Source organism: Nerophis ophidion, linkage group LG13 (genome assembly GCF_033978795.1).
Source record: "Nerophis ophidion isolate RoL-2023_Sa linkage group LG13, RoL_Noph_v1.0, whole genome shotgun sequence".
NCBI classification, from domain to species: Eukaryota; Metazoa; Chordata; class Actinopteri; order Syngnathiformes; family Syngnathidae; genus Nerophis; species Nerophis ophidion.
Window position 1 is genome coordinate 31,656,360 of NC_084623.1, and position 18,809 is coordinate 31,675,168.

At 35.9% G+C, this 18,809-nt stretch overlaps 1 protein-coding gene across 1 annotated transcript in view; it reads right to left on the bottom strand.

Annotated features, from left to right (window-relative positions):
• The window catches only part of LOC133564448 (A disintegrin and metalloproteinase with thrombospondin motifs 8-like), a 40,166-nt gene that overhangs the window by 19,395 nt on the left and 1,962 nt on the right, over positions 1–18,809 (bottom strand). The window contains exons 2-5 of the mRNA XM_061918781.1: positions 8,455–8,694; positions 2,086–2,218; positions 1,834–2,001; positions 900–1,192 (exon numbers count right to left, since the gene is read on the bottom strand). Coding sequence (XP_061774765.1) covers positions 900–1,192; positions 1,834–2,001; positions 2,086–2,218; positions 8,455–8,694 — 834 coding nt within the window. The remainder of the gene's footprint in view (positions 1–899; positions 1,193–1,833; positions 2,002–2,085; positions 2,219–8,454; positions 8,695–18,809) is intronic.

Sequence of the window (18,809 nt, forward strand, 5' to 3'; positions counted from 1 at the left end):
GTGAAACAATAGGCCATGGGTTCAAATCACATTTGAAATTGTTGTTGCAAGGTGGAAAAATCTACATTCAAATTAAATATTTTTAAAAATTTTGCGGTAATAATTATTGAACTGTTTATTTGTAATACATTTGTTTTAGTGCAAAACAGACATCAACATATATTCCAATTTAATTGAAAATGTAGAAAAAATGGTTTACATAAACAAAAATGTGTGTAATGGGGAGGGAGCCTCTAAATCAAATAATGCCTGTAGGGCCACAATTTAACCAGAGGTGGCCTTGCAAAGTAGAAATAAACCGGTTCAGGCCCACATTCTAATCAGTTGTTTCTTATCCCATTTTGGACATTTCCTGAAAGTTTCATGAACATCTATCGGTTCATCTATTATACAATCTAAATTACTCATGTGTTAGGGTAGGGGCTCTCAAACTTGTTTTACCAAGTACCACCTCAGAAAACACAACCACTATAAGGACCAACTTTAAAATAGATGAATACTTAGTAGGCCTAAGTATTCATTAAAACACTCCAGAGGTTTTATTTAACAAGTATATTCAGCATTTTTGACCATTGTAACATTGCACATAGTTTGAACAGTAACACTGTGTTTAAATATAGGAAAATAAAACACAGCACTTTTATAAAGTGATTATTTGGCGTACCGCAGTTTAAATTCACTGTCTTAGAGTATATCAACTGTTTTGAGGTATAGGAAGAGTGTATAAGTGTGTGTAAAAGTGCTGTGGAGGGTTTATAATGACTCTAAACACTTATAATATTAATAATATCAAGATCATAAAATAAATAGCATTTCTACTTTGCGGAAACACACCTACCACAGGGCGTTCTTGAACTTTGCGATAATCAAGGGAATACTGTGTATTTAGTTATTCTTACCAGTGGCTCGTGCACCCCATGAGTAAGACTGCAAACTCCATGCAGGCATGTCCTGTTGAGACTACACGGGGTTCCATCAGCCCAGGGCAGGCTGCCATTCTTTGTGGAGCACTGTGATGTTCCATCCTCCTGACACCAGAGCTGGCTGCAGATATCATTGTCTGTTGTGTTGGGACAATGGAAGAATTCCTCTCCAAAAATCTGCTGGCACTGATGGTTTAGGCTGTATTTGGTGCCTGGCAGCTCCTTTGGTAATGGCAAACTACTCTCTGGAACATCCAGCAGACAGTCCCCTGTGGTAAGTCAACACAGTACTGAGTCACCATTTTTTTGGATTTTGACAACAGACAATAAAATTAATATCAAACCAAATGTGCATCCAACTTTTTGAAAATTATTTTTAAATGGCATGTATGTAATTATTTTCTGAATTTGACTTTATTCATTGCTGTGTAATTAGCTGTAATGGCATTCAACAAGCATTTATTGTCAAGTCACGTTCTCAGTTTGGAATAAACATGTTTTGCCACCAAAGCAGTCTTTGGAGACATATTCAGATTGATAAAGAACATAGTTTGCCAACACCAGCTGTTTCTTTTGGCTTTACAGAGAGCAAACAGGAATTTGTTTGTAGTATGATTCAGAGATAAAAGGTTTGGCAATGTGTGTTTCGATGATACAAATACAGTCAATAACGTGAGGAAAATAATAGAGGGTTCAGAAGATAAACTATTCCTGTGGCTTATAATTTATAGGTGTGACATGTTAAAGCAAGAAAGACACCCCTGAAGCGGAATATCTGTATACAATGTTCATCTCTGAATCAGACTTAATTACAGGGTATATGAACTTGTCAGACGTCCACAACAAAGAATAGTCTTATTTTCACACTACTGATTTATACTTTGTTTTCATCCACCTACATATCTCTTACCATGACCACTGTCGAAGAAGTCTGTAATGTAGAGAGCACTACAAGGAGACCAAGGCATGTTTTTTTTGAGGCTAAAAAACAAAGGAGCCATCAAGTAATGCCCTCCAAGATCCCCAAACAGCCTCTCGCAGGTTTTGGAGTCATCGTGCGGCATGCTTAGCACATGACCTACAGTAGGCAAAAGGGGGGAAATATATGAAAAACAGCAAAAAAAACTAAAGATATAAATCCCACATTCTTAAAAAAACTAACCAAGCTCATGTGCAGCAGTGAAGGCAGCTTGCAGACCGTTGTCCTCTATAACGGAGCAGCTTCTCTTATGATCACACATCGTCCCGACATCGGCAACACCCAGAGTGTCACAACTCTTTTGTCCACAGATGTCCTGCCACGTAGAGAAAACACATCACAGTACTGAATTGGCAACAATCACGCATTGTTTGTCTTATTTAAAAAATGCTTAGCAAAGATACACAGAAGACAAATACTTTCATGTTGACACAGATCAACATGTCCGAAAAGGAGAAGGAAGAATAATATCATATTTTATCCTATACTCTTTCACCTCGTCTCAGCAATTACTGATTATTTGTTCACTTGCTCTGTTTAATTTGACTTTCCTCAAATTGGCTGAATCACTTAAACATAAGCGGGTGTTGATGTAACTGAAAACAGCCTTCATGCATATTTTCGTGTAACTTACACCAGAAAAATTAGAATGATGGGAGATTAATTTTGAACCTACAGCGGTTGTGACATTGTTTTCCTCTGCCTTTGGTTCTAACTGGATGTTTCAATTGTAAGTAACAGTTACTTTCCTTTTTCCCCTTCTAACCTTGTTTGTTTGTTCTGACTGATTTTGACATAACCACCAGTGACGTGCAGTCAGGCGTGGCCTCACCTGCCATCATGGAAAGAAAAAAATTTAAAAAGAAAAAAAAAATTATATTGTTATATGTATCCAGTGATTATACTATAAAGTTATTTTCTATTTAACTTCACCAGTTTTAAACTATTTTTCATTCAAAATCGCTTAATTTTCACATTTGCCGTTCAAATACTGAGAATTACTTGCTGTGAGTCACAGCCAGCGGTGAGTCACAGCCAGCTGATCATCCCGTGGATTGCGCAATGACTCAGCTAACTGCTGTCTGCTGTGCAGTGAGACCGTATTGCTATATGAATTATATTATACATTTCCATAGTTTAGTTAGCTGAGGTATATAATGTACAGTGTATTTTGTCAACAACTGTATGTGTGTAACGTAATTCTTGTGCTGGGCAATCATAAAACTGCTGCAAAACACGTACAATGTGAGGCTCCTGTTCTCCTGGTGGTAGAGGGCACTAGTGATCCCAGAGATAATTCTTGCACTACTCGGCTTGGCCGAAGCCGGTATGTTTTAAAGTTGTCGTTTGCCTGCATATCGTAAAAACAACCGTCCGACATTTTACAACTAATTGTAAACTTATAGGCGCCGACCATCAGGGCCGAGTTGCGACGAAAGAGTGTGTCGATGTTGAGATATTACGCCGAGTTGGTAAGTGAATTTGTTTGCTAATAGTAGTTACTAGCCGTACCCATGTATCTTCTATGGGCGGCTAGCATGAGGTTTTAATCCCGTTTCCGCCAATGTTTCTGATCCGATTGAATTTATATTTATGTCGAGTCTTTATTTTGGGTACTTAAATATGGTGACTGAGTATTGTGGCGTTTTAAGGCCATCTGCATTTTTTATGCTACAGTAAAGACAATGAATAAACACGGCCGCTGGAGCGCGGTTACACCTGTCATAGTGACAACACTGTGTACTGTCGTGTTTGTTATTTTCTACATACATGTGATTATTTAATATTGTTAATGTTAGCAGTATTATCGCTAATAATGATAATAATAAGTGTAATTTATTTATACTATACTATACTAAAGTACCTGCTACATTAAGTTAAAGTACCAATGATTGTCACACACACACTAGGTGTGGTGAAATTTGTCCTCTGCATTTGACCCATCCCCTTGATCCCCCCCTGGGAGGTGAGGGGAGCAGTGAGCAGCAGCGGCCGGGAATCATTTTGGGTGATTTAACCCCCAATTCCAACCCTTGATGCTGAGTGCCAAGCAGGGAAGAATGCTGGTATGAGCTTTTAAACATAACCCGTTAACTGCTGCCAAACAAATGGTGAATAAGATACTCTATAGGGTTCATATGTTTATAAATCTGACTGTGAAGAAGTCAGTGCCTCACCAGCCATGAACCTCATTGCACGTCACTGATAACCACATATCCACTTTGGTAATAAAAATGTGCTAGTGATAGTAACAGAGTTAACAAAACCGTAACACTGACATAAACAAACCGAATTTCCATTTAAAAAAAAAGGTTATATATGTCTCTTTTGTAATAAAGTTTGGTTGTGCATAAAAACATCTCTGAGTGGATAGGCACGCAACTATGAATCGGTTCGAAAAACAGGTCCGAATGGGTAAGAACATTTGTTTTTGCATATTAGGTCCCTGTTAAGGTCAGCAAACACACATTATATGTCTACAAGATACATGTTATTTAATACATGCAACCGTTTTGAGTTTCATAACAAGCCTGCTATAGTATGCTATAGTGACTTTGGATTACATAGTCTACACATTTACGCTGAATCTGACTAGGCACTCCAGCTGGACCATGGCTTGTTGTGTCATTTTATGGCTGATTTGTGACCGCACTTAAGTTAGCTTATCCATGGGGAGCCTTACAGCTACTACTTTTCAAAACATATCTTTGTGTGACAAAAAAAAAAAAAGAAAACACAAACAACATTTGCATTAATGAAGCCTTTTCTGAATTAATCGAATACCTTCATGTACCTCTCTCTCATAACATTGATCATCATGTGGTTATGATTTATATGAGCATGTTATTCAATGTCTCATCAAACTGCACCAAGACGAAATGGCTGTAAACTGTTTACAATAGTTGTTTTTACTGTCTAGTGTTTAGTTTTGGTTTGTCTATTATTGAACATTTTCAGATTCTTGCTTTGAATTTTTTCATTTCTTCAAACCACATAAGTTATCATTATCCCTGCCAAGCGTGAAGGTATTGTTGTATCCCAGTTTGTTTGTGGGATTGTGCAAAAATCAAAAACAGAACACAGGAAAAAATGTCATGGTTAAGTGAGCCAACGGAAAAATCTTTACCCCGCCTTCTGCGCAGGATTAGCTGGGATATGCTCTATCTCCCTGGTGACCCTCATGATGACAAGCGGTATACTGTAGATCAGTGGTTCTCAATTTTGTTTTACCAAGTACAACCTCAGAAAACACTTGCTTCTCCAAGTACCACAAAAATGACCATGATTAAAATAAAGTACCGTAGTGGGCCTTAGTATTAATTAAAAAACAAGACAAAGGTTTTAGTTTGATTTCACAATCAAAACATGTGTTTAAAATCTTTAGATTAAGAACTGCTAGTCCAGTTACTTTTACAATCTTAAAAATTGTCATTTTAATGCCTACTGTATACTCATGGAACTTAAATGGTCTTGAAAAATGTATCCAAATATGCAATCCCACCGTGCAAATTCCAGACCAAATGTCTACTGCAGGTCTAAGCAACAGCACAGCCCCACAACATGGTATGGCTCTAAATCAGAGGTCTCCGACATGCGGCCTGCGGGCCAATTGCGGCCCGTGAGACGTTATTTTGAGGGCCCCATCTTAATATGAAAGTTTAATGTTTGTGCGGCCCGCGAGTTTTACTATATGAATGGTGCTTGACAGCGTTGTGTGCGGAGCTGAAGTGATCTACCAATCACGTTGTGGTATATGGTTCTCGAGGGCCGAACATTGACGTCACTTGCGTGATTCAAGCAGAGAAACGTTTTGCCGCTTTTCCACTAGACCAAAATGGCTTTTTCAACTTTCTGGGTTGCCTACCCCGTGTTAGTGGAAAGGCGGCAAATGAATGAGAGCGACAGAAACCTTCCCATGGAGACAAGGGTTTTCATATGTGCCTGGCTGCAGTCACACCTCGACACCTGTCCGTCAGTAATATCAGTCCCTGATAACCTGGACCAAATCAAACATTTTTTTTTTAATTGTTTAATTTACGATGCCTTACACATTGTTGCTGACTGGAGAAATCAAATTACTATTGTTATTACTTATGACTGATTTATTTACTTAATTTTCATTTTGTTCATTTATACTTTGATTTTATTTTGTGGTGAAAATAAAAATAAAGACATTTAAGAAATCTTTTCTTGCGGCCCGGCCTCACCCAGACTCTGCATCCAGTGGCCCCCAGGTAAATTGAGTTTGAGACCTCTACTCTAAATGAAGTGATAATTGGTGTTCCCTTCCAATCATATCTTTGACCGCCACAATTTATTAGTAGAATATTAGTAAAATGTTGGTTCTACATAATACCCTAACATTTTAAAACTACAGAACCCTAGAACTAGGGGGTTGCTAGGTCGTCTATTTTTTGCTTTGGTAATTGCTAAAGATAAATAAACACATGTCCACGTGACTGGAAAAATGTCAGTTAAAAGCAAACGTAACAGATTTTAGGATAATAGAAAACATTTCAATCAACCAACCTACATTGGGGCAACTGTCCAAATCAGTGAAGGAGTTCGAGACCAGCTTAAAAGCTTGTAAGCTAACACATAAACTTTACAAGTAACAGAACAAGTATGAATCATCTACAGATAATGTGGCCAGTAGCATTCACAGGTTCACATTTATAGTAAGCATCAACATTTCCCCTTTAATTCACTATTTTTGTTATGTTTTATCAAGGAAAATGGTGCAAGTTTGATGAGATTATTGCATAATGATGATGGTGTTCCTTAAGGTTCAGTTATTTGACCATTGCAATTTACTAGTACAGCACAAGTTAATTATCGGCTCCATTTTACACAATTTTAATGTAATGGTGCTAACAGAAAAAGCCTTTCATTGGACATGCTTAACAATCTATTGAATATTTTTATATTTGTTGTGTTCATCATCCAATTTCTGTTCAGTGCAAGACAACGCTGATAACTTATTCCACTTCTGATATTTGAACCTCAAATATTGGCCAATACTGATATGAATCCAATATAATATCAGCATGACTTGCACATAATGTAGAATGTTAGAAAAGGCTTAATCAAGTGAAATTACTCAGAGAACAATTGTTGGTATGATTTAACTTATGGTGTCTTTAGGTTGAAGGCGAATGGAAATTGTTTACTGCCTTGGAGACTTATTTGTAAGTAATATGTAACTACAATTACTTGATACTTTTTTATATTGACAAATGTTGCGTTTTGGCTGCAATATTGTTCAATTAAAGACATTTTACGTACGTCTAGTTTGTGTGCTTAACTGTAGTGTACCTGCAGTCTCCCACGAGCATATATCCTACAATGTTAAACTTATGTAAATTACTTTTCCAAAATACAAGAAAACGCAAACCATGTGTTTGTTTTTTGTATTGGATGACATTTAGATATTAGAGCGGAACTGCACAATTTTGGGAATTTTGCCTATTGTTCACAATCATTATGACAGACAAGATGACAGATGTATCTTACAGAAAAATGCATTTTAACTTAAATAGAAGTCTGCTTAAAATGGTGCTAATTAGCGGTCTTAAATTCCGCCCATAAAACCCACTAAATAACCATCCAAAAACTGCCTACATTTAGATTTTGCGACTTCAATATTAACTAATCATTAGTGATATTGTTATTATAAGCGCTAACGTAGAATAACTATTTACTTATAGCAGCGCCGTGATCGCTAGATTGTGTGGCTATGTTGACATTAGCGGCTGGTAACGTAATCTCTCGCGTCAGAGCTCGTGGAAGTTTATTCTAGATCATAAACAATTCCTCTCACCTTGATAGTAGAAAGATGAGTGCGTAATCCGACAAGTTAGTAAACGTTGACAGCCAATTTAGATTCGGAATGATGACCTCCACTTTTCTTTGTAAACATTATGAGTCATTCCTCATCCAAACGGGAATGTAACAAGATTCTATTAGTCTGCATTCAAATGACAGCAGACATTGTACAGTAAGCAATATTTATTATGTTTGTTGGCTCTCATGAAGTCTGCAGTGAGTAGTAATCGGTGATGTTAAAAAAAACTAACAATGTAAACTTAAAATTATCAAAATATGTTAAAATTGCATGTTATTATGAAAGTGCCTTATAATACATGACATATATACTTACAGCATGTATATAAAACCTTAATGGAGGTGTTTAGATGTTTTTAAGGGCTTTATAGGCAAAATAGAGCGACTCCTATAGGTAAGCGAAATATGTTCTTGTCTTACATAAGGATTGTGAATAATAGGCAAAACTACAAAGAAAGTGCAGTTCCTCAAAACTACCTTTCAAGCTCTGAAGAAATAAACGCGCTATGGAACTGCTTGTATCGAAGAGATTGTATTGGAGATTTTAGATGCAAGCCGATATAATTTGATACTTATCTATTTTTTGCTGATATTTGGGTGATATACAATGTCAATATCGGACTGAGACACTGAGTTTCAGGTGTCATACCGCAATTATTTGACTGGACTTTAAGTACTTGTACATCCACTACAGTATTTTCTACTTACCTCTCTCGTGAAAAGCATGGCGGTGTCAAAGTGCTCCGGGTGTCTCTGACTTGATGGGTTGAAGAGCTGCTGCCAAGAGCAAAAGTTCCTTAAGGCAACTCCTCCATTGCTGGAGACATCTGGACCGACTTCCTCATCCTCTATGACTAACAACTTTACTACCAACAAAGTCACTGAATTCTTGATGCTGGGGTGCTTGTACAGCTGAGCAGCCATTGACATTAAAGTCAAAATGTAGTGCTGAAGACAGGAAGAAAACATGAAAGGTACTTAGAAATATTGCAATGTGAATGACAAAGGAATGTTGTTCATTACAAGCTATGGAGATATTTCTTTTTGCGGGTATAAGTGAATGTTTCACCAAATAATGACTTGCATTTGGCTAATACTGTACTACTACAAATTTCGTAAAGCAGAACAATTTCATTTGGACATTGCCATTTCTTTGCTTTAACTGTGCATTGCCAAGCAGAACAAAAAGTGAAGAAAAACTGGAGGAATTGAGACTTTGAGGCTGAACCAATGCCTTTCAAAAGACATGCAATGCTAAAGACTCTATGTAAGAAGTTTTATTGTACAATCATGTGACCATTCAAATTGCTTAGATCAAGGGTGTCTACATTTTTTCCACTCAGAGCAGCATACAAATAAATTGAAGAATGTGGAGGGCTACTTTTGTAATAATGACCTTTTTGCTAATTGAACACATAAAATCAATTTTAAGTAGATCAAAGCATCCTAAAAAGTTAAATTGAGTGCAGGTTCACGTCCACCTTTTTATTCCGATATGTTGACAAATGTGTCTACATTTTAGAGACCGCTGGATATGTTGGTTAAACAGAAATGTGAAAGCATCATAACAATAACACCTGGGTTAGTTGTACCACTAATTCAACAGTCTAAAGTTATTATACACAAATTGTGCAAAAACAGAATTGAGAATGATGAATGTCATCATTATTTGTGCTAGCTGTATTTTCATTCCAGGGTTGCTACATTTGTGTGGTTTCACTTAGACCGTGCTGTTGCCATCTGGAGGGAATGAGGGGAGCAGATGCCATGAAGTCTGAAAGTGATGTGGAATATTTTAGACTCTTTTGCTAAGTGAATAATTAAGATTGATCCTCTCACTGGACTTGAACGTGGAAAGACTTGCATCCAAATAGTCGTATGTCCACTGGCCATGACTTTCATTCAAAGCAGCAACAGGCATGCTCATCCCTCAAAACCAGTAAAATGCAGGAACTGAATGCACTTTAAATGCATTGGCTATAGCTTTTCCAATGTTCCTTGTCTGGAAACATTACTGATGTTTTGACATCTGGTGTTCAAACCAAACCCAGGTTTATTTGTCTGACCTTTGTCTATTTTACCGTGAGGTCTGTGAAACCCGTTTGACAGCAGAGAACACTGTTAAATGACAAGCCAGTAGTTTGGTCTGCACAAGACAAATGCATTATGCTAAAAATAAAAACAATAATATGTATGGCATTTCAAGATTTTAACCCATTAAAACTAGGACCCCTTTTTGCCTAAAGTAAAATAATAGGATATATATAAATCACAGACCAAGTGGAACACACAAAACACATTTATAAAGTTTATTTTTTCCAACAATGCTAATTAATATTGGCATGGCGCAGCTGGAAGAGTGGCCGTGCCAGCAACCTGAGGGTTCCTGTTTCAATCCCCACCTTTTACCAATCTAGTCACATCCGTTGTGTCCTTGAGCAAGACACTTCACCCTTGCTCCTGACGGACGTGGTTAGGGCCTTGCATGGCAGCTCCTGCCATCAGTGTGTGAATGTGTGTGTGAATGGGTGAATGTGGAAATAGTGTCAAATCGCTTTGAGTACCTTGAAGGTAGAAAAGCACTATACAAGTATAACCCATTTACCATAATATAAAAAATGTGTGCTACAATATACGCGTTCATGGTGACGTATATGTGTTATGTTGTTCATGGCAACACATTTTTATGTAAGTATGGATGCATGTTCCTCAGGAACCAATTTTAGGACCCATTCTTTTTCATCGTTACAGTATATGCTACCTCTTGGGGACGTCATTAGGAGACACGGCATCAGTTTCCACAGTTACGCTGATGATACATTGCCGTGTCTCCTGATGACAAAGAACCAATAGATACCCTTTTTAACTGCATTGTAGACATTAAGTCATGGATGGCAGTGGATTTCCTACAACTCAACCCTGACAAAACAGAGGTTTTAGTTATAGGTCGCAAAAAAGGCCATCGGGGGAATCGGTTACCAAAATTACAAAATTTTAAATAATCAAATCTATAAAAAAAATCTGGGCCTGATTTTTGATTCCAAACTGACTCTTATCCCACATATTAAAAATATTACAAAAATTGGTTTTTAATCATCTTACGAACACGGCAACACGGAAGTGCTAATGCATGCTTTTATTTGTTTACTTTATTTATGTGTGAGCATGTGTGTGTTTGTTGTCTTTTCTACTTAATTCTTTTTTGTGCAAATTGGTTTGTGTTAGCCACTTGAGTGCTATACATAGAAGTTGTATTTAATATGTCTTACATTGTTCATAGTAAAATATGTGTTGCATTGTTTATGGCAACATGTGTGTTACATTGTTCATGGTAACATATGTGTTGCAATGTTCAAGATAATACATATGTACCATTGTTAATGGTAACACATACGTGTTACATTGTTCATGATAACACATGTAACAGTGTAAGTGTAAACATATATTGTACGTGTAAGTGTTACATTGTTCATGGTAACATGAAGAGTTCAGACACAAAAACAGATACCTCAATTTTCCTTGTGATGAGTAAATCAATGTTTATGGTGGAGTTTTTTTTAATAAAACCATCATTTTGCTGATTTGGGTAGCAATTGAATTGTTTCCTACAACCAAAATGAAAGTCTCAATTTAAAAAATGGGCATTTGTTACAAAAATTGTATTTTGATCATTCTGTACAAATTTTGCATAAAAAAACCCCAGATAACGCCAAACAGTGTTTCTTTGCAAAAAAAAGACTAATCTACTTAGTTTTTAAAAATAGTGAAACCTGGGTTTGTTTTTTTTCATAGGAATGCATATTCCATCACGGCAATGAATAAATTTGTGAGTGATCCTTGGACATGGGGTCCAGGGTTTACATTGATCACTGCATCACACGACAACAACAGCAGAGTCAAGACACGATTCATTTCCTCATTCGAGAGAGTGGTGGCCACACACATATTGCACAGGCAATAATTGGGATTTTTACGATCGCACTGACGACCTTTCATGCTCACTGACCACTCGGATTTATCAGGACAGCATCTTGCACCACACGATCACTGATTTCAACAAAGTTACTCATAATTGAGGCTTTAATTTAGTTACAATCATGGCCAAACAGGCACGGTTTAAATGATATGAACCAAAATATGAATTTAAACCAAAACAAACCAAACCAAACAATGCTTGATGATATCATCAACTTTCAATGCACTGATTGGTCCTGATGGATTGTCTGTTTGTGCCTCAAATACAGCAGGGTGCATGTTGTTTTCTGAAGTATGACAGAGTATTCAACATCCATCCATCCATTTTCTACCACTTATTCCCTTTTGGGGTCGCGGGGGGCACTGGCGCCTATCTCAGCTACAATCGGGCGGAAGCCGGGGTACACCCTGGACAAGTCGCCACCTCATCGCAGGGCCAACACAGATAGACAGACAACATTCACACACTAGGGCCAATTTAGTGTTGCCAATCAACCTATCCCCAGGTGCATGTCTTTGGAAGTGGGAGGAAGCCGGAGTACCCGGAGGGAACCCACGCATTCACGGGGAGGACATGCAAACTCCACACAGAAAGATCCCGAGCCTGGATTTGAACCCAGGACTGCAGGACCTTCGTATTGTGAGGCAGACGCACTAACCCCTCTCCCACCGTGAAGCCGAGTATTCAACAGTGAAATACAAAAGATAAGTCGCTTTTGGGAAAAATTGTATTTCAACTCCTGGTAGAGAATGGTGTTTGTAAACGATTAAGTGGTAATCACAGCTCAAAATCAGGAGAATTGCTTTCATCGGTTTCTGCGTCTGCCCTCCTAATATAAGTTACATTGTTCTTTGTAACATTTCTGTTGCATTGTTTATGGTAACTTACAGATGAAACTCAAAAAAATTGAATGTCGTGCAAAAGTTCATTCATGTCAGCTTCAAATGTGAAATTGGTATGTGATATAAACTAATTACATGTAAAATGAGATATGTTAAGCCTTTATTTGTTATAAGTTTGATGATCATGCCTGACAGATTTTGACAACGTCAAATGTTCTGAGATTTTCCATTTGAGGTTTTCAAGAGCTGTAAGCCATAATCATTAAAAACATATATCAAAAAAAGGCTTGATATACCTTGATATTAATGTCATATATTAGTTTCACCTAGTAAGTGTAAATTCTGGAATTAACAAACCTTTCGATGATATTATATGTTTTTCAGTTCCACCTGTATATGTTAAATTATTCATTGTAAATGTATTCCTTATTTGAACATATTTCAACTTGACATGTTTTTTACTTATCACAAACTGTACTACAACTTGAACGAAATAACGTAATAATTAGAAAAAAATATTTAAACTTGCCGAATTGCCTTTTTGCAATTGCACTATTGTGACAAATACATCACAATTGGGGGGTAAATCACCAAAATGATTCCCGAACACGGCCACCGCTGCTGCTCACTGCTCCCCTCACTTCCCAGGGGGTGATCAAGGGTGATGGGTCTAATGCAGAGAATAATTTCGCCACACCTAGTGTGTGTGTGACTATGAGTGGTACTTTAACTTTAGCTTTAACATTAGGCTTGCCATAGCATTTTTAAGGCTATATTTTTTTGAGGATTGTTTTAGTGCAGTAAACCGCGCTTTTGGAATTGAGCAAACTTACCTGATAAATAGGGGAAGCTATATCTTGGAAAATCACATGACTGTCACATGACCACCACTCCAAATTGTTTCTATTGAACTAGTCCCAATAGCTTACACAGTTTTTTTTTACTGTATCACTGCTATTCCTATCTGTATTTATTTATATATGTTTTTATTTTAATTATAAACATATTTTATATTGTTTGTCTTGTATTTTAACTGCACCTTAACAGAGTAGCCACCGGTATTTTTGTCATGTTTGATGACAACAAAGCACTCCATTCTATTATGTTCTATATAAAAATAAAATGCATAAGTGTAATAATATCATGAAGCAATTATACATTTTTATTCATACATTGTGTCTATTTCTATATACACGGTATATATTAACTGTGGTGTGGTTTAGTGAATTTCAAGTATCCTTGAAAAACGATACATTGAAGAACATCACGTGTTTACACTAAATTAATATGTCTAGAAAGAAGCAGATTTTTATTTCCGATAGCCCTTCCCCTTATCTCAGCAATTACTGTAGGGCTGCAGCTATAGATTATTATAGTAATCGAGTAATCTATAGATTAGTTTGTTTGATTAAAGGGGCTTTTTGCAACGTTTACAGATCCCTCGAGGGCACTAACTTTCCAATGTATTTTAAGCGTTATATCCCGCCTTCTTACATCTTCTAGGACATAATGATGTGCACTGCACGCACCTTCACTTTGGTTGTTGTTAGCTATTGATAGCAATTTGGATAGTTTGTATTAGCTGTCATTGAATGTATATTCTATCACAACAACAGCATGACTGCAAATTGTTTGTTGCTTTTCTTGGACTGTTTATGTACTGTATGTGTGCACGTGCTCCCTGTTAACAAGATGGGGTGAGTGACGGCCGTAAACAGCAATTGTTTATTCTGCGTCAGAAAAATGTTTTATTGCATAAACTTAGTAATTGTGAAATATATAGACAGTTTTAAAACAAATGTGTTCTGGCAAACATGGTAACATAAGCTAGCAACGGGTGTTCCAGATATATTTTTTGCTACTAAAAATGTACATGTGAGCAAATTGAAAACAGCACCTTTAATAGAGTCATCAGATAAAAGACACTTTATAGCCCATGTGTGTATTTTAGGTAAAATAGTTGAAAAAAACAAAACACATTTTCTTGCCATAACCTTCAATCTGTTTTTTCTAACAAATGCACATCATCAACATTGAAATTGCAACTTCAAGATGTGTGCATTTATGAAAATATAAAATACAATTGGAATCTCCTCTTTTTACTACAGCTCTTATGTTGTTCTATTGTAGCGGCCGTGCAGAAATCTATGTCCAATTAGTTAAACTAATTAAAGTTCCGGGCACTCCAGGCAGTCCGTATTTTAACAATTAATAATTACTGTATTTTAAGATTCACTCATTAAACAATTAATCAAAGCAACAGAACATAAAGTTTTTGTTTTTTTTAATCAAATTAATTGATCTAATCAATTAATCATTGCAGGCCTAATTTAGACTAATAATTTCCATCGAAAATTCACAGCAATATTACTGGCTCATAATTGCATTACTTTCACAGTAACATTACAATAATTTACTGTGAAAAAGATTTACAGCAATTTACAGTAACTGCAAAGTTGCGATTTTACTGTTAATTCCTATTAAGTTAGAACTAAATACTGCAACTTTATGAAAGTAATTATATAGTTCATTACAATAAAATGACAGCTGCTGTAACTTCACAAATCTATTTTCATAGTTAATTGCTTTCTCTGTTCAACAACATACCGCTATTGATTGTACAAGCGTGTGTAAAGCAGTCTACGGTAAGTTCGGAAACCCTTTGAAGACAAATCACTTTAATTTTACAGTAATTTCTTGTGATATTATAGAGCAGTGGTTCTCAAATGGGGGTACTCGTACCCCTGGGGGTACTTGAAGGTATGCCAAGGGGTACGTGAGATTTTCAAAAAAATATTCTAAAAATAGCAACAATTTAAAATTCCTTTATAAATATATTTATTAAATAACACTTCAACAAAATATGAATGTAAGTTCATAAAGTGTGAAAAGAAATGCAACAATGCAATATTCAGTGTTGACAGCTAGATTTTTTGTGGACATGTGCCATAAATATTGATGTTAAAGATTTCTTTTTTTTGTGAATGAATGTTTAGAATTAAGTTGATGAAACCAGATGGATCTCTATTACAATCCCCAAAGAGAGCGCTTTAAGTTGATGATTATTTCTATGGGTAGAAATCTTTATTTATAATTGAATCACTTGTTTATTTTTCAACAAGTTTCTAGTTATTTTTATATCTTTTTTTCCAAATAGTTCAAGAAAGTCCACTACAAATGAGCAATATTTTGCACTGCTGTACAATTTAATAAAACAGAAATTGATAACATAGTGCTGTATTTTACTTCTTTATCTCTTTTTTTCAACCAAAAATTCTTTGCTCTGAATAGGGGGTACTTGAATTAAAAAAATGTTCACAGGGGGTACATCACTGAAAAAAGGTTGAGAACCACTGTTATAGAGCAGTGGTTCTCAAATGGGGGTACGTGTACCCCCGGGGGTACTTGAAAGTATGCCAAGGGGTACATGAGATTTTTAAAAAAATATTCTAAAAATAGCAAAGATTCCAAAATCCTTTATACATACATTTATTGAATAATACTTCAACAAAATATGAATGTAAGTTCATAAACTGTGAAAAGAAATGCAACAATGCAATATTCAGTGTTGACAGCTAGATTTTTTTGTGGACATGTTCCATAGATATTGATGTTAAAGATTTCTTTTTTTATGAAGAAATGTTTAGAATTAAGTTCATGAATCCAGATGGATCTCTATTACAATCACCAAAGAGAACACTTTAAGTTGATGATTATTTCTATGCGTAGAAATCTTTATTTATAATTGAATCACTTGTTTATTTTTCAACAAGTTTCTAGTTATTTTTATATCTTTTTTTCCAAATATTTCAAGAAAGACCACTACAAATTAACAATACTTTGCACTGTTATACAATTTAATAAACCCGAAACTGATGACATAGTGCTGTATTTTACTTCTTTAGCTCTTTTTTTTTCATCCAAAAATGCTTTGCTCTGATTAGGGGGTACTTGAAGTAAAAATATGTTCACAGGGGGTACATCACTGAAAAATGGTTGAGAACCACTGTTGTAGAGGACTATGATTACAGTGTGTTACTGTAAAATAACAGTTAGTTGCTGTGCAACATAAGGATATTAAATTTTTTCAAAGTCATTTGGTGTAAGGTTACAAAAAACATTTGTTAACAGTATCATACTAGGGAAAAATAAAGTTAAATGCTTAAAAACTGTACTTATCATTTGTTCACTAGTTACCTTTTTGAGTAAATAAAAAAAGGGATAAAAAGTGTAGCAATTAAGGTAAGATATGCCGATAAATTGTAGTTATTAATATTGTGGTTATTTAGCATTTTTTACATAACAGGAAACAAACAAAAAAAAACAAAAACGTACAAACCTTGATTAATCAAAAATGCATGGTGAGTTGCTTGTCTCTACCAGTGATTCTCCAATGGTACACAGGCCATGAGTGGTACGCCAAATAATTAATTGATTAAAGTACAGAGTTTTAATTTTTCATAATCTATCTTATTTTCCTATTCTCAAACACAGCGTTACAGGTCAAACTGTAATGTTACAGTGGCCAAAACTATTGAATATACTTGTTAAATAAAACCTGTACCTTGTTTTTAATGAATACTTACGCCTACTGTTCTACTGTATTTTAATGTTGGTCATTATGGTGTTTAATGGAGAACCAAGTGTTTTCTGAAGTGGTACTTGGTGAAAAAAAGTTTGAGAACCACTGTTCTATACTGTGTGGTGAGAGTATTTTGACAAGCTCATAAATGAATAATAATGAAAAGCGACTTGTCCAGGGTGTACACCACCTTCTGCCCGATTGTAGCTGAGATAGGCTTATCGAAATCTGTCCATTTCTAGCAGGCACACAACATTGATACAGCATTGATTATACATACATGTCCTTTAAATCTCACTTTGTAACAATGTTGCAAAATAGTTGTATTTGTACACTGAGACAACGTTGATGTCTAACGTTGGGAATTTACCAAAACTCAATGGTCAAATCTAAGTTACAACCTGACATTAAATACAAGTCGTCAAAGAGCATGTTGTTTCATCGTTACGATTGAGTAGCTCAACGTCGGGACCTAATTCAAAAAGTTCTCAATGTTGTTTCAGTATCTTTTGCCTGCTGGGTGGAGAGAGTGTTTTCTGTATTGGTACTTTGTGAAACAAGTTTGAGAACCGCTGGTCTATATTGTTTGGTGACAGAATGAATGTCAACAATAAGTATTTTGACAAACTCATATACTAATAAAAAAACTAAAATATTAAAAGCCCTTGTTCCAGGACCTATTTCAGACATTTTCTGAAAATTGTATCTAAATCTGCCCTGCAGGCACAAGACATTAAAACAACGTTGTGAACTTGTTGAGTTAGGCAACTTAACGTTGGAACAACACACTTTTTTGACAATGTTTAATCAATATCAGGTTCTGACGTTGATTTGCCCATTGAATATTGGTCTTTTCCAAACCAATATTCTACAACAATAACACAACATTAAAACAACATGCTTTTTGACAACGTTTATTCAATGTCAGAGTTTGATCTCGATTTGACCATTGGAATTTGGTCATTTCCAAACCAACAATTTACAGCCAACATTAGACATCTATATTGTTTCAATTTACAAATACAACTATTTTGCAACGTTGTTTCGAAGTCAGTTTTAAAGACATGTATGTATAATCACCGTTGTATCAATGTCTAAATAGTCTGATTTCCTTAAAATTTACAAAAAATATCCAAAATAGATCCTGGAACATGTGGTTTTGTAGTTTTCATTAATATTCATATATGAGCTTGTCAAAAGTACTTATTGTTGACATACATTCTGTCACCACACAATCTCAAACTTTTTTCACCAAGTACCACTTCAGAGAACACTTGGCTTGGTACAACAACGTTTTGACGAAGCAACACTTTTTTCCTCCCAGAACATTCAGTATTAAAAAAAAATACAATACAAACAAGATAACAAAAACTGCGCCAAAAAGTTTAATTGGAGAATAAAAGTGTATTTTAAGACATTAACATGTTTTCAATGGTTACAATAAATCAGATTTGCTGATTTTATGAAGGGCTTCACGGTGGTAGAGGGGTTAGTGCATCTGCCTCACATTACGAAGGTCCTGCAGTTCAATCCCAGGCTCGGGATCTTTCTGTGTGGAGTTTGCACGTTCTCCCCGTGAATGCGTGGGTTCCCTCCGGGTACTCTGGCTTCCTCCCACTTTCAAAGACATGCACCTGGGGATAGGTTGATTGGCAACACTAAA